The sequence below is a fragment of the Bufo bufo genome, chromosome 1, assembly GCF_905171765.1.
Source record: "Bufo bufo chromosome 1, aBufBuf1.1, whole genome shotgun sequence".
Lineage (NCBI taxonomy): Eukaryota > Metazoa > Chordata > Amphibia > Anura > Bufonidae > Bufo > Bufo bufo.
The window spans coordinates 36,387,010-36,403,301 of NC_053389.1; the positions used below are offsets into that span (position 1 = coordinate 36,387,010).

Below are 16,292 nucleotides of genomic sequence, written 5' to 3' on the forward strand. Positions count from 1 at the left end.
CTGAGACTCTGACCGCTTCTGATAAGATAATCGCACAGATCATAACTCGCTTCATGTCCGTGACGTTCAGGTTCATGGTCCTTTAAGTACCCATCCCCTACATTCATCAATCCCTGTCACTTTCCTCTGATTAGAGGGAAACCTACAAGGACAAGATAAGCGACGCCTCACCTAATGTATGAGTTCTCTCCATTTGCTGTGCTGGCGAATGCAAACTATTGTTCGCTGTTATCAGCCATTCCATCTGCCCTTTGCCTTGGTCACCCTGTGTGCAGGCTCATTCACTGTTATGCAGCTCAACAGAATTGAAGACCTTTTGCCCTATGGGAGGTGACATCATGACCTGCTGTATACAGGAAGTGACATCATCTTCCAGACATAACTATTCCACTTGTGCTGTTCTGCCACTGATGTACGTGAAGTTTCTGATTGTGATAGTATGATTGGCAATCTCTTGTACAAGCAATGGAAGATAGTGAACTCGGTATGATCACTGCCCTAGCGACACCAGTTGCCTGTAGAACTCCAGTGAGGGAGATGCAATGCATAAGCCTTTAGCTAATTTATTGAACGTACCTTGAGAAATGATGATCGAGGTAAAAGGAAAATCTTCTCTTTAGCTCTGTGATGCATGTCTGACAAACAGGAAAGGACTGCATGACACAGGATGTGAGCTCACAGAGGAGGAGGAGTTACAAGATAAGTGGCATAGAATTACAGCATAGATAACTTCATAAAACCAAATATAAAAATGCAGACAAGATGGAAGCAAAGTACACTAAATATAGTGGATAACAAATAAGACAGGTGATAGATAAGAGATGAAGCCACTCACATGGGACGTGGGACTGCTCAGCCAATCCCTGGCTGCAGCTGTGACCCACCGAAGTCAGTGGTAACATTTTTGTGTTGAGAGGGACCGAGAAGTAGAGACCAGCGGAGGGGCTGGGAAGCTTCAGACTCGGAGCAGTAGACTATTATGCCCCCTTTTTTTTCCCCTCAGCTGGACAACCCGTTTAAAGGGAATGTATCTTATATGTAATTTGAGTGCTATTTGTTAGATGTTGGTGTGTAAATGGTTCAGCTATTTATTTTTGGTAACTCACACAACACCCCTAATCGGTAGTGTTCACCTCAGTACCAAATTTTTGTTCAAAAGTATCATAAAAACCAGAGAGACAGAAGAACAACTTTTATTTCATCAGTTAAGATATCAATATAGTAGAAAGTACCCAGGGGCAGACTAGGAACTTAATGAGGCCCGGGAAAAAATAATAATAGGCAGGTCCAAATGGACAGAAGGCGGGATGATGGAAGTAGGCGGAGCCCGCAATACCATGGTGCAGGACAAAATGCTGCCCCAGCAGAACCAAGCACCACAGTGCAGCATAGAAAAAGCCCCAGAAGAACCAGATACCACAACTGCCCCAGTAGAACCAAATACCACATAATACTGCCGCCCGCGCCACGGTAAGGAACTGTATCATCATCCTGAGTATGGAAATACACTGGCCAGGTTCAGAAGTGCCTTATGCTCCTACATTAATGCTGAAAGCACCAGATCGTTATGTACCTGGCTGCTGGCCAAAAGAAGGGCTCAGGTGGCCCACCTGGAAATTGTGTACCCTAATAAGCCCTACGTGGGTGAAGAACCTACCAACCATCCAGGCCTTTAGAGTAAAAGGAGTCCCTAATGTCTTAATGTCTCAACGCGTTTCGAACACACTGGGACATGTGATGTCATCAGGGGACTAAACCTAAAAGTAAGTAGACTCTAAGTATTGTGGCCAAGTCAAGAGCAGCCACCTATCGGCAAGGCTCAGTTCTCAGCGGAGGTGGATTCCCTATGACGTGATAAGGTCCAGCCCCATCTGGGAGCGCTCCTACAGTGTGGCCGCCTGGCTTAGTACTTCCGCGGCCGGGTCAGGCTCCGCTCACAGGAGCGCTCCTGGCGTAGCCAGTGCCAAACAGAGCCGCTACATGACTGCGCCTACAAATGAAAGAAAGAGAAGAATCGAGGCTTCTATGGCAGAGGGGGCAAACATAATGATGAAATATTAGCGAGAGTGCTTCCATAGCAAATAATGACCACAGCAAGCAGATCATGGTACTAGAGATGAAATTATTCACTATGGTGGATGTCATACAGCAAATAATAAAATGGAAATTAAAATGGAAAGTCCATGAAGTCACCAATATAAAAGATAATGGTGACTACTTATCAGTTATGAAGAAAAATCTAATCTAGGTTAATCATTCATTAGGGTTATTCAGTATTTAGAGGAAGAAACCATAGTGTAATTACTCACTCAGACCACCAGGGTTCGTTGTTTTCAGGTGGGATATCCACCGCGCCTCTCTCTGCAGAATCCTTCTATCCCAGCCCCCACGTCTGACAATGGGACGTACAAACTAAATCGCCATAAACCTGATGCAGTGTGGACTGCTCTGATGTAAAGTACTAACCTGGGTAGCCCCCCTGGTCTGAATTGGTACCAGGGCTGCGCCTAGCCTTTCTTCTGCCTAAGGTGAAAATTAAAATGACAACCCCCCCCCCCCCTTTCCGTGCCAAATTTTGAACCTAGCCCCTTCCCTCCTAACATTACATACTTCTCCTTTTTCTTCACAACCCCTATCTGTGGGAGGTCTGATCATTTACATGTACGCAGCTGTTTGCTGTATTCTCTTATCTGCACATGTGGATGTGTCATGGGCTTGAGAAGACCTCATGTACGGTGGAGAACATGGACCTGTAGTGGACAGAGGAGTAGTTGCCCCTGGCATCATAATAGATCTACAGGGGACACTGATTACCCATCCATCTGCCTGATGACCTGACCCCTGGCATCATGCTTCTTTGGACATCTTGGGGGGCACTGATCACCCCTCAGTCTCCCTGAAGATCTGACCCCTGGCATCATGCTTCTTTGGACATCTTGAGGGGCACCGATCACCCCTCAGTCTCCCTGATGATCTGACCCCTGGCATCATTCTTTTTTGGACATCTTGGGGGGCACTGATCACCCCTTAGTCTCCCTGATGACCTGACCCCTTACTCGCTCTTCTTTGGACATCTTGGGGGGCACTGATCACCCCTTAGTCTCCCTGATGACCTGACCCCTGACTCGCTCTTCTTTGGACATCTTGGCGGGCACTGATCACCCCTTAGTCTCCCTGATGACCTGACCCCTGACATCACTCTTCTTTGGACATCTTGGCGGGCACTGATCACCCCTCAGTCTCCCTGATGACCTGACCCCTGGTATCCTTCTTCTTTGGACATCTTGGCGGGCACTGATCACCCCTCAGTCTCCCTGATGATCTGACCCCTGGTATCCTTCTTCTTTGGACATCTTGGTGGGCACTGATCACCCCTTAGTTAGTCTCCCTGATGACCTGACCCCTGACTCGCTCTTCTTTGGACATCTTGGGGGGCACTGATCACCCCTTAGTCTCCCTGATGACCTGACCCCTGACTCACTCTTCTTTGGACATCTTGGGGGGCACTGATCACCCCTTAGTCTCCCTGATGACCTGACCCCTGACTCGCTCTTCTTTGGACATCTTGGCGGGCACTGATCACCCCTTAGTCTCCCTGATGACCTGACCCCTGACATCACTCTTCTTTGGACATCTTGGCGGGCACTGATCACCCCTCAGTCTCCCTGATGATCTGACCCCTGGTATCCTTCTTCTTTGGACATCTTGGTGGGCACTGATCACCCCTTAGTCTCCCTGATGACCTGACCCCTGACTCGCTCTTCTTTGGACATCTTGGCGGGCACTGATCACCCCTTCGGCCTCCCAGGTCTTGTACGATTTTGCTATTTTACTATGTCAAACCTTCCTTCTGTCCAGCAGTGCGGTCAGTAGATATCAGCGTCAAACTCTTGTCACATTCTCTCCCGGCAGACGCTGTCCCCCCAGGAGTTGTGGCACACAGTCCACCAGTGCTATGGTACCGAGCTCGGCCTGACCAGCGAAGATGAGGACTACGTGTCACCGCGAGAGCTGCTCAATGGCCTGGGGTAAGTGCTGTCGGATTTACACAGAAATGGCAAACGGTTTCACTTCTTGTGTCTGAAAATCTGTACAGACCCTAACACTTTCCACAGCTGAGAGTTTGTCACAATTGTATGCAGTCTAGACAATCATCTGCCCATCAGCAGCACCAATCTCTCTCCTGTCCTGAAGGATTGTTACATTTTGCCTGCACGGATACATTGTATCGGACTGAAGATTGCCTAGACTAGATGCAAATGTGACAAATCCTCAGCTGCGGGAGGGATTAGGCTGCTGCTATTGGCTGAAACCAATGGCCTGAGTTCTGCAAGGTGACAGTAATATCTCAAATCACATATCATCAATGTAGAGAGCAGCTTATATGAATGATGGAGATTGGGGTTTGGAGTACTGTCTCTCCCTATGCACAGTGCCTTGTAGGCATAAGGAGACTTATAGGCCATGCCATGGTATTAATATTACCTCTTTCCCACCGAAAAAAGTTACAGGTGGTGCTAGAGACGCAGCTCTTTTTTTTTTTTCTTGAATGGAGAGTTGGGAAATGGTACGTGTTGCATCTGTCTGCAGGGTGGATGAAATGCCACCAGAGGGCGCAAGAACCAATGTAATGCAATTTATAGTCTCAATCAATGCTGCAACTTTTTTCCAAACTTTAAAACTAAAAATTGATAAACTTCCCTTATTTAGGGTCAGTGAAGAGTATCCCGAGGGCCCAGATCTGAGTGACACGTCTACCCGCAGCAGCCCCAAGCTGCCGATCATTGACTCCTTCACCTCCCTTACCAGCAGTGGAGAAGGATTGCTCACGGTAAGATCCTCCATTCTGTGATAAGAATATTCCTGGTAGTTGTCTTATTACTGTCCTAAATTTGGATGCGAAATGCAGAAGAACCTGCGCCAAATTTATCACAGTGATGCACGCTGTGTGAGTAACATAGTAACGGGGTTTGTAAGGCTGAAAAAAGACATCTGTCCATCCAGTTCGGCCTGTTATCCTGCAAAGTTCATCCAGGAGAAGGTAAAACCCCCCTGTGAGATAGAAGACAATTTTCCTAATTTTCGGGCAACAAAATTCCTTCCCGACTCCAATTATGCATCAGAATAACTCCCTGGATCAGCGACCCCTCTCTAGTAGCTATAGCCTGTAATATTATTACGCTCCAGAAATACATCCAGGCCCCTCTTGAATTCCTTTATTGTACTCACCATCACCACCTCCTCAGGCAGAGAGTTCCATAGTCTCACTGCTCTTACAGTAAAGAGTCTATAGTCTCGCTGCTCTTACAGTAAAGAGTCCATAGTCTCACTGCTCTTACAGTAAAGAGCTCCATAGTCTCACTGCTCTTACCGTAAAGAGTCCATAGTCTCACTGCTCTTACAGTATAGAGTCCATAGTCTCACTGCTCTTACCGTAAAGAGTCCATAGTGTCACTGCTCTTACCGTAAAGAGTCCATAGTGTCACTGCTCTTACAGTAAAGAGTCCATAGTCTCACTGCTCTTACAGTAAAGAGTCCATAGTGTCACTGCTCTTACCGTAAAGAGTCCATAGTGTCACTGCTCTTACAGTATAGAGTCCATAGTCTCACTGCTCTTACCGTAAAGAGTCTATAGTGTCACTGCTCTTACAGTAAAGAGTCCATAGTCTCGCTGCTCTTACAGTAAAGAGTCCATAGTCTCACTGCTCTTACAGTAAAGAGTCCATAGTCTCACTGCTCTTACAGTATAGAGTCCATAGTCTCGCTGCTCTTACAGTAAAGAGTACATAGTCTCACTGCTCTTACAGTATAGAGTACATAGTCTCACTGCTCTTACCGTAAAGAGTACATAGTCTCACTGCTCTTACCGTAAAGAGTCCATAGTCTCACTGCTCTTACCGTAAAGAGCTCCATAGTCTCACTGCTCTTACAGTAAAGAGTCCATAGTCTCACTGCTCTTACCGTAAAGAGCTCCATAGTCTCACTGCTCTTACAGTAAAGAGTCCATAGTCTCACTGCTCTTACAGTAAAGAGTCCATAGTCTCACTGCTCTTACAGTAAAGAGTCCATAGTCTCACTGCTCTTACAGTAAAGAGTCCATAGTCTCACTGCTCTTACAGTAAAGAGTCCATAGTCTCACTGCTCTTACAGTAAAGAGTCCATAGTCTCACTGCTCTTACAGTAAAGAGTCCATAGTCTCACTGCTCTTACAGTAAAGAGTCCATAGTCTCACTGCTCTTACAGTAAAGAGTCCATAGTCTCACTGCTCTTACCGTAAAGAGTCCATAGTCTCACTGCTCTTACAGTAAAGAGTCCATAGTCTCACTGCTCTTACAGTAAAGAGTCCATAATCTCACTGCTCTTACAGTAAAGAGTCCATAGTCTCACTGCTCTTACAGTACAGAGTCCATAGTCTCACTGCTCTTACAGTACAGAGTCCATAGTCTCACTGCTCTTACAGTACAGAGTCCATAGTCTCACTGCTCTTACAGTAAAGAGTCCATAGTGTCACTGCTCTTACAGTAAAGAGTCCATAGTGTCACTGCTCTTACAGTAAAGAGTCCATAGTGTCACTGCTCTTACAGTAAAGAGTCCATAGTCTCACTGCTCTTACAGTAAAGAGTCCATAGTCTCACTGCTCTTACAGTAAAGAGTCCATAGTCTGACTGCTCTTACAGTATAGAGTCCATAGTCTCACTGCTCTTACAGTATAGAGTCCATAGTCTCACTGCTCTTACAGTAAAGAGTCCATAGTGTCACTGCTCTTACAGTAAAGAGTCCATAGTCTCACTGCTCTTACAGTAAAGAGTCCATAGTCTCACTGCTCTTACAGTAAAGAGTCCATAGTCTCACTGCTCTTACAGTAAAGAGTCCATAGTCTCACTGCTCTTACAGTAAAGAGTCCATAGTCTCACTGCTCTTACCGTAAAGAGTCCATAGTCTCACTGCTCTTACCGTAAAGAGTCCATAGTCTCACTGCTCTTACAGTAAAGAGTCCATAGTCTCACTGCTCTTACAGTAAAGAGTCCATAATCTCACTGCTCTTACAGTAAAGAGTCCATAGTCTCACTGCTCTTACAGTACAGAGTCCATAGTCTCACTGCTCTTACAGTACAGAGTCCATAGTCTCACTGCTCTTACAGTACAGAGTCCATAGTCTCACTGCTCTTACAGTAAAGAGTCCATAGTCTCACTGCTCTTACAGTAAAGAGTCCATAGTCTCACTGCTCTTACAGTAAAGAGTCCATAGTCTCACTGCTCTTACAGTAAAGAGTCCATAGTCTCACTGCTCTTACAGTACAGAGTCCATAGTCTCACTGCTCTTACAGTACAGAGTCCATAGTCTCACTGCTCTTACAGTACAGAGTCCATAGTCTCACTGCTCTTACAGTACAGAGTCCATAGTCTCACTGCTCTTACAGTAAAGAGTCCATAGTCTCACTGCTCTTACAGTATAGAGTCCATAGTCTCACTGCTCTTACAGTAAAGAGTCCATAGTCTGACTGCTCTTACAGTATAGAGTCCATAGTCTCACTGCTCTTACAGTATAGAGTCCATAGTCTCACTGCTCTTACAGTAAAGAGTCCATAGTGTCACTGCTCTTACAGTAAAGAGTCCATAGTCTCACTGCTCTTACAGTAAAGAGTCCATAGTCTCACTGCTCTTACAGTAAAGAGTCCATAGTCTCACTGCTCTTACAGTAAAGAGTCCATAGTCTCACTGCTCTTACAGTAAAGAGTCCATAGTCTCACTGCTCTTACCGTAAAGAGTCCATAGTCTCACTGCTCTTACCGTAAAGAGTCCATAGTCTCACTGCTCTTACAGTAAAGAGTCCATAGTCTCACTGCTCTTACAGTAAAGAGTCCATAATCTCACTGCTCTTACAGTAAAGAGTCCATAGTCTCACTGCTCTTACAGTACAGAGTCCATAGTCTCACTGCTCTTACAGTACAGAGTCCATAGTCTCACTGCTCTTACAGTACAGAGTCCATAGTCTCACTGCTCTTACAGTAAAGAGTCCATAGTCTCACTGCTCTTACAGTAAAGAGTCCATAGTCTCACTGCTCTTACAGTAAAGAGTCCATAGTCTCACTGCTCTTACAGTAAAGAGTCCATAGTCTCACTGCTCTTACAGTACAGAGTCCATAGTCTCACTGCTCTTACAGTACAGAGTCCATAGTCTCACTGCTCTTACAGTACAGAGTCCATAGTCTCACTGCTCTTACAGTACAGAGTCCATAGTCTCACTGCTCTTACAGTAAAGAGTCCATAGTCTCACTGCTCTTACAGTATAGAGTCCATAGTCTCACTGCTCTTACAGTAAAGAGTCCATAGTCTCACTGCTCTTACAGTAAAGAGTCCATAGTATCACTGCTCTTACAGTAAAGAGTCCATAGTCTCACTGCTCTTACAGTAGAGTCCATAGTCTCACTGCTCTTACAGTATAGAGTCCATAGTCTCACTGCTCTTACAGTATAGAGTCCATAGTCTCACTGCTCTTACAGTAAAGAGTCCATAGTGTCACTGCTCTTACAGTAAAGAGTCCATAGTCTCACTGCTCTTACAGTAAAGAGTCCATAGTCTCACTGCTCTTACAGTAAAGAGTCCATAGTCTCACTGCTCTTACAGTAAAGAGTCCATAGTCTCACTGCTCTTACAGTAAAGAGTCCATAGTCTGACTGCTCTTACAGTATAGAGTCCATAGTCTCACTGCTCTTACAGTATAGAGTCCATAGTCTCACTGCTCTTACAGTAAAGAGTCCATAGTGTCACTGCTCTTACAGTAAAGAGTCCATAGTCTCACTGCTCTTACAGTAAAGAGTCCATAGTCTCACTGCTCTTACAGTATAGAGTCCATAGTCTCACTGCTCTTACAGTATAGAGTCCATAGTCTCACTGCTCTTACAGTACAGAGTCCATAGTCTCACTGCTCTTACAGTACAGAGTCCATAGTCTCACTGCTCTTACAGTAAAGAGTCCATAGTCTCACTGCTCTTACAGTATAGAGTCCATAGTCTCACTGCTCTTACAGTACAGAGTCCATAGTCTCACTGCTCTTACAGTAAAGAGTCCATAGTCTCACTGCTCTTACAGTAAAGAGTCCATAGTCTCACTGCTCTTACAGTAAAGAGTCCATAGTCTCACTGCTCTTACAGTAAAGACTCCATAGTCTCACTGCTCTTACAGTATAGAGTCCATAGTCTCACTGCTCTTACAGTAAAGAGCTCCATAGTCTCACTGCTCTTACAGTAAAGAGCTCCATAGTCTCACTGCTCTTACAGTATAGAGTCCATAGTCTCACTGCTCTTACAGTAAAGAGCTCCATAGTCTCGCTGCTCTTACAGTAAAGAGCTCCATAGTCTCACTGCTCTTACAGTATAGAGTCCATAGTCTCACTGCTCTTACAGTAAAGAGTCCATAGTCTCACTGCTCTTACAGTAAAGAGTCCATAGTCTCACTGCTCTTACAGTAAAGAGTCCATAGTCTCACTGCTCTTACAGTACAGAGTCCATAGTCTCACTGCTCTTACAGTACAGAGTCCATAGTCTCACTGCTCTTACAGTAAAGAATCCTCTTCTATGTTTGTGTACAAACCTTCTTTCCTCCAGACGCAGAGGATGTCTGCTCTTCACGTTCTGTTTGCCCCCTCTTGGCTGGCTTACTTTAGACCAATATTTTGACCAGCATTTACAAATCCTTTTAGCCGCACCCCTTGTCGAAACTGCCGAGTGAGGCATAAAAGGTGTCTCAAAAACATAAAAACTGGCGCGTCCCTTGTACACCTGTGTTTTGGTTCACTTTGAGCCTGAATTCTAGTACATTTTGCATAGTGACCCCCCCCTAGTGTATGTTGGATACATTTTGGGTGTAAACACTTAGCGCATGTTCACACGTGGCGGTTTTGCAGTAGCAGCAAAATAGATGAGACTGTGGAAAATCCACCCTGTGTGGCCGCACCCTGACGTGTTCACACGGCGGTGTTAGCACATGTAATCTGCACGGAAAATGAATACGTTTTTTTTCCTCCCCACAATCCATACTGGGAAAACGCACACTGCTTATGAATTACGGAGCGGATTTCCAGTTGAATACAATGGGATGCGGATTCCTCTTAGCTTGTGGTGCAGAAAAAGCGCCACAATCCATACTGGGAAAACGCACACTGCTTATGAATTACGGAGCGGATTTCCAGTTGAATACAATGGGATGCGGATTCCTCTTAGCTTGTGGTGCAGAAAAAGCGCCACAATCCATACTGGGAAAACGCACACTGCTTATGAATTACGGAGCGGATTTCCAGTTGAATACAATGGGATGCGGATTCCTCTTAGCTTGTGGTGCAGAAAAAGCGCCACTGGGACTTCCACACTGGCACACGCTCATTGACAATCCACTTTACATGTCGCTGTCATGGTTTCTTTCAGCCAGAAGACATGGCCGGACAGTCGGACGCTCTCTCGGACTCTCAGTTAGATGGTTCCTCCAGTCAGACTGTGACTCCTCTTTCGGAGATGGCTGGATCGGGACTGCTGGACTCCCTGCCCGCTCTAGACCTTCTCCCCGGAGAGGAACTTCCCACAGACCAAAGTAACAACTCCTCCTCTAGCTCCACACAGGACGAGGGTAAGAGATGGAGGGTATAAACCATCTGCATCATTCCTTATACTCTAGTCACAGCCAAAGCTGCATTCAGAACTTTAAATCCTGACGTCTGTGCGACTCTGACATCAGATAAAGGCGATGTGTAGCGGTCTCCCACAATGCTAATAGAGCTTGATAATAAGCCCTGGCATGGCGCTGTGGCGCACAGTAGAGGACGCCTGGCACACCTGTGGAGATCACTCAGCGCTCCTGTATTAGAGTAGGATTCATCTTGCAGCTTTGACTTATCATGTTGAACATCTGGCGCCGGATAACGAGGGCAGCGGGGGTCTCATGGCTGTCAGTCACTGTGACGGCAGTGGGGGTGTTTGATCACAGTCGGCAGGGACTGTACCCGGTAATTGGACTGTAGGTAATTCTACAGATACAGATCTGCCATCATTTCTATTCTCCTGCTTCCACATCTCTCTTCTCCTCACTTCTTCTCTCTTGCTCTGCTCTTCCTCTGTCATCTTCTCTTCTCCTCTTTCTTTTTCTATTTTCTCTTTTTGCCATCTTTCTTCTGGCTGCTACATCCCCTCTCTTCTCCTCTGCTCCTTTCTCTCCCCTTCTGTTTTCTTCTCTGGTGTGTTTTTTCTCTTCTCCAATGTCCTTTACATTCTTCTTTTTATTCTTTTCCTTTTCCTATCTTCTCCTCTTTTCTATACTATTCTCCTTCTCTTTTCCCTCTTTTCATTTTTTTTTTCTCTCTATTATTAGTCTCTACTCCATTTTCTCTCTTCTCTTTTCTTCTCCCATCGCCATCTCTCTTTTCTCTTCCACTCATTTCTTCTCTTTTCTATTCTGTTCTCTGTCCTCCTCTCTTCTACTCACTTCTCTTTTACTCTTTTCTCCATCTAATCTATTTTACCCTATTTTCTTTTGTCTCCTATTTCTCTTCTCTCCTTGTTTCTCTTCTTTCTTTTCCCTTCTCTTTTACTCTGTTTTCCCTACTCTCTTCTACTTGCTCTTTTCTCTTTTACCCTCTTTTCCTTTACTTTCTTCTCTCTTGTTTTTTGTTTCTCTTCTCCTCTTGTTACATTTCATTTCCCTTTTCTTTTACTTTACTCATTTTGCCTACTCTTTTTTTCCTTTACCAATCTCTTATCTCTTCTCCTTTACTTTCTTCTCTCTTGTCTTTTGTTTTTCTTCTTATCTCCTCCCCTCTCCTTTACTACGTTCTCTCCTCTCTTTTGGCCTGTCTCTCCTCTTCACTTCTTTTCATTCTTCTCCTTTCCATTCTACTTTGTTTTTCTCTATTTTCTTCCCCTATCTTCTCTTTCACTTTTCTTTTGTCTTTTGTTTGTTCTCCTTTTTTCTCTTCTTCTTCTTCTTCCTCCTCTTCTACTCTCTTCTTCTCTATTTTCTCTTCTCCTTTTTTTTCTTCCATCAATTACCCACTCACACACTTTACCCCAGTCCAAGCATTTTCATTTTATGTGCAAACACTGTAATGTGTCACAATATCGAATGATTGGTAAAATCAAGATATAGGACATCACAGCCCATCAAGATATAGGACATCACAGCCCATCAAGATATAGGACATCACAGCCCATCAAGATATAGGACATCACAGCCCATCAAGATATAGGACATCACAGCCCATCAAGATATAGGACATCACAGCCCATCAAGATATAGGACATCACAGCCCATCAAGATATAGGACATCACAGCCCATCAAGATATAGGACATCACAGCCCATCAAGATATAGGACATCACAGCCCATCAAGATATAGGACATCACAGCCCATCAAGATATAGGACATCACAGCCCATCAAGATATAGGACATCACAGCCCATCAAGATATAGGACATCACAGCCCATCAAGATATAGGACATCACAGCCCATCAAGATATAGGACATCACAGCCCATCAAGATATAGGACATCACAGCCCATCAAGATATAGGACATCACAGCCCATCAAGATATAGGACATCACAGCCCATCAAGATATAGGACATCACAGCCCATCAAGATATAGGACATCACAGCCCATCAAGATATAGGACATCACAGCCCATCAAGATATAGGACATCACAGCCCATCAAGATATAGGACATCACAGCCCATCCAGATATAGGACATCACAGCCCATCCAGATATAGGACATCACAGCCCACCCAGATATAGGACATCACAGCTCCCCCCCCCCCCCCTCCAGTCTAGAACTTATTTCTTTTTTTATATATTTTTTGCATATTTTTCTCAGTCGGTGAGGTGTGAGTATCTATAGAGCAGTATATCCCAAAGGCTTCAGATGTAGGTATACATTGTCAGTATTTCCGGCACATACCTCCGACATCCTCTCCACTCTCCTCCTTCTCTATTTCTTTCTTCTCTCCTACGGTATCTTCTCCTCCAATGTTTGGTTAGCACTTTATACAGTGATTCGGTGCTGATATTTAATTATTAATGTCTTTACATCTGAATTAGGTCATCAGTAGGCCATTCCTCTGCAGGGTATTCTGGAACTTGTAGTTCCATCACCGCTGGAACGCTGCAGATGTATGTTATAGAGCTTCATGTCCACCATGTAACCATTTGCACATTTTGTCTTATTTCAGAAGCTATTTGCCTCGGTAAAGATGCCCTAACCTCCGACCTGCCGGGCCGACTGCACATTAACACGGTGTATCACCTCAGCGCGGAGCGCATGCAGCAGGCGCTGACCTCGGACACCCGGTTTATAACCGAATTCCTGCAGGAGAGAAAGTTCACAGGTCAGCCGCAGTCTTTATGAGCTTCTTCCATGTAACGAGGAGCTTATTTACCATAATTGGGCAATGCTTTATCTCTGCTGATAAAATGATCATCTGTCATAACGTTTATGAGGCATGATTGCTTATATTAACCCCTTCAGCACCGAGCCACTTTTCACCTTAAATCCCAGGCCGATTTTTGCAAATCTGACACGTGTCACTTTATGTGGTAATGACTTTGGAACGCTTTTACTTATCTAAGCCATTCTGAGTTGGTTTTCTCGTGACACATTGTACTTCATGATAGTGGTAAATTTCAGTCAATGTTTTTCATTTTTATTTAAAAAAACAAAAATACCAAATTTACCAAAAAAATTGGAAAAATTAGCAACTTTCCAAATTTCTATTTCTCTGCTTTTGAAACAGATAGTGATACCTCATATAATAGTTATTACTTTACATTTCCCATATATCTACTTTATGTTTGGATCATGTTGTGAATGCCATTTTATTTTTTTGGGACGTTAGAAGGTTTAGAAGTTTAGAAGCAAATCTTGAAATTTCTCAAAAAATTTCCAAAACCCACTTTTTGAAGGACCAGTTCAGGTCTGAAGTCACTTTGTGAGGCTTACATAATAGAAACCACCCCAAAATGACCCCATTTTAGAAACTACACCCCTCAAGGTATTTAAAACCGTTTTTTTGGGGTTTTTTTTTTTTTCAAACTTTGTTAACCCTTTAGGTGTTCCACAAGACTTAATGGAAAATGGAGATGAAATTTCAGAATTTCACTTTTTTGGCAGATATTCCATTTTAATAATTTTTTTCCAGTAACAAAGCAAGGGTTAACAGCCAAACAAAACTCAATATTTATGGCCCTCATTTTGTGGTTTACAGAAACACCCCATATGTGGTCGTAAACAGCTGTACGGGCACACGACAGGGCGCAGAAGGAAAGGAACGCCATATGGTTTTTGGAAGGCAGATTTGACTGGGATAATTTTAAGCTGCCATGTCACATTTAAAGACCCCCTGATGCATCCCTAGAGTAGAAACTCCAAAAAAAGACCTAATTTTGCAAACTACGCGATAGGCTAGCAGTTTTGTTGGTACAATTTTAGTGTACATATGATTTTTGGTTGCTCTTTGGTAGCACAAAATTGCTGTTTTTTGACTTTCGCCGTGCACAGCCGTGCTGCGCTGGAGCTCCGTACCCGTCCCTATTATATTCAATGGGGACGGAGTGGCGGCACGGCGAAATAGCGGCAGGACGGATCCGACAGGGGGAACGGCCTGTCAGATCCGTCCTGCCGCTAGTGTGAAAGTAGCCTATCTCTACATGATAAATGCCACTTACTGAAGTGAGACAACCCCTTTTAATGAATGATCCAAAAAAAAACTGTCAATGTTCTGCTGATGTCTTTATTTTATAAATTTTCTTATGTAATCCCTACAGATATTGTCGTGAACCCCTGGGTACCGGACAGCAGTGGTAAACAGTCTCGTATTATCAGCTATACCATTCCCATCAATAACCCACTGGGGCCAAAAACAGCCAATGTTGTTGAGACCCAGGTGAGACAGGACTGTTGTTTCACATATTGTCACATACCAAGAATATAACTACTATAATACTGCTCCTATGTACAAGAATATAACTATTATAATACTGCCTCCTATGTACAAGAATATAACTACTATAATACTGCTATTATGTACAAGAATATAACTACTATAATACTGCTCCTATGTACAAGAATATAACTACTATAATACTGCTCCTATGTACAAGAATATAACTACTATAATACTGCCCCCTATGTACAAGAATATAACTACTATAATACTGCTCCTATGTACAAGAATATAACTACTATAATACTGCTCCTATGTACAAGAATATAACTATTATAATACTGCCTCCTATGTACAAGAATATAACTACTATAATACTGCTCCTATGTACAAGAATATAACTATTATAATACTGCCTCCTATGTACAAGAATATAACTACTATAATACTGCTCCTATGTACAAGAATATAACTATTATATAATACTGCTCCTATGTACAAGAATATAACTACTATAATACTGCCTCCTATGTACAAGAATATAACTATTATATAATACTGCCTCCTATGTACAAGAATATGACTACTATAATACTGCTCCTATGTACAAGAATATAACTATTATATAATACTGCTCCTATGTACAAGAATATAACAACTATTATACTGCTCCTATGTACAAGAATATAACTACTATAATACTGCTCCTATGTACAAGAATATAACTACTATAATACTGCCCCTATGTACAAGAATATAACTACTATAATACTGCTCCTCTGTACAAGAATATAACTACTATAATACTGCTCCTCTGTACAAGAATATAACTACTATAATACTGCTCCTATGTACAATAATATAACTACTATAATACTGCTCCTATGTACAAGAATATAACTACTATAATACTGCCTTCTATGTACAATAATATAACTACTATAATACTGCTCCTATGTACAAGAATATAACTACTATAATACTGCTCCTATGTACAAGAATATAACTACTATAATACTGCCTCCTATGTACAAGAATATAACTACTATAATACTGCTCCTATGTACAAGAATATAACTACTATAATACTGCCTCCTATGTACAAGAATATAACTGCTATAATACTGTCTCCTATGTACAAGAATACAACTACTATAATACTGCTCCTATGTACAAGAATATAACTACTATAATACTGCCTCCTATGTACAAGAATATAACTACTATAATACTGCTCCTATGTACAAGAATATAACTACTATAATACTGCTCCTATGTACAAGAATATAACTACTATAATACCGCTCCTATGTACAAGAATATAACTACTATAATACTGCCTCCTATGTACAAGAATATAACT

At 43.0% G+C, this 16,292-nt stretch overlaps 1 protein-coding gene across 6 annotated transcripts in view; it reads left to right on the forward strand.

Annotated features, from left to right (window-relative positions):
* Positions 1 to 16,292, forward strand: part of GRAMD1A (GRAM domain containing 1A) — a 162,347-nt gene that overhangs the window by 122,811 nt on the left and 23,244 nt on the right. For all 6 annotated transcript variants that reach the window (XM_040421902.1, XM_040421906.1, XM_040421912.1 and 3 more), the window contains 5 exons: positions 3,913 to 4,028; positions 4,711 to 4,831; positions 10,425 to 10,623; positions 13,220 to 13,375; positions 14,811 to 14,929. In XM_040421902.1, coding sequence (XP_040277836.1) covers positions 3,913 to 4,028; positions 4,711 to 4,831; positions 10,425 to 10,623; positions 13,220 to 13,375; positions 14,811 to 14,929 — 711 coding nt within the window. The remainder of the gene's footprint in view (positions 1 to 3,912; positions 4,029 to 4,710; positions 4,832 to 10,424; positions 10,624 to 13,219; positions 13,376 to 14,810; positions 14,930 to 16,292) is intronic.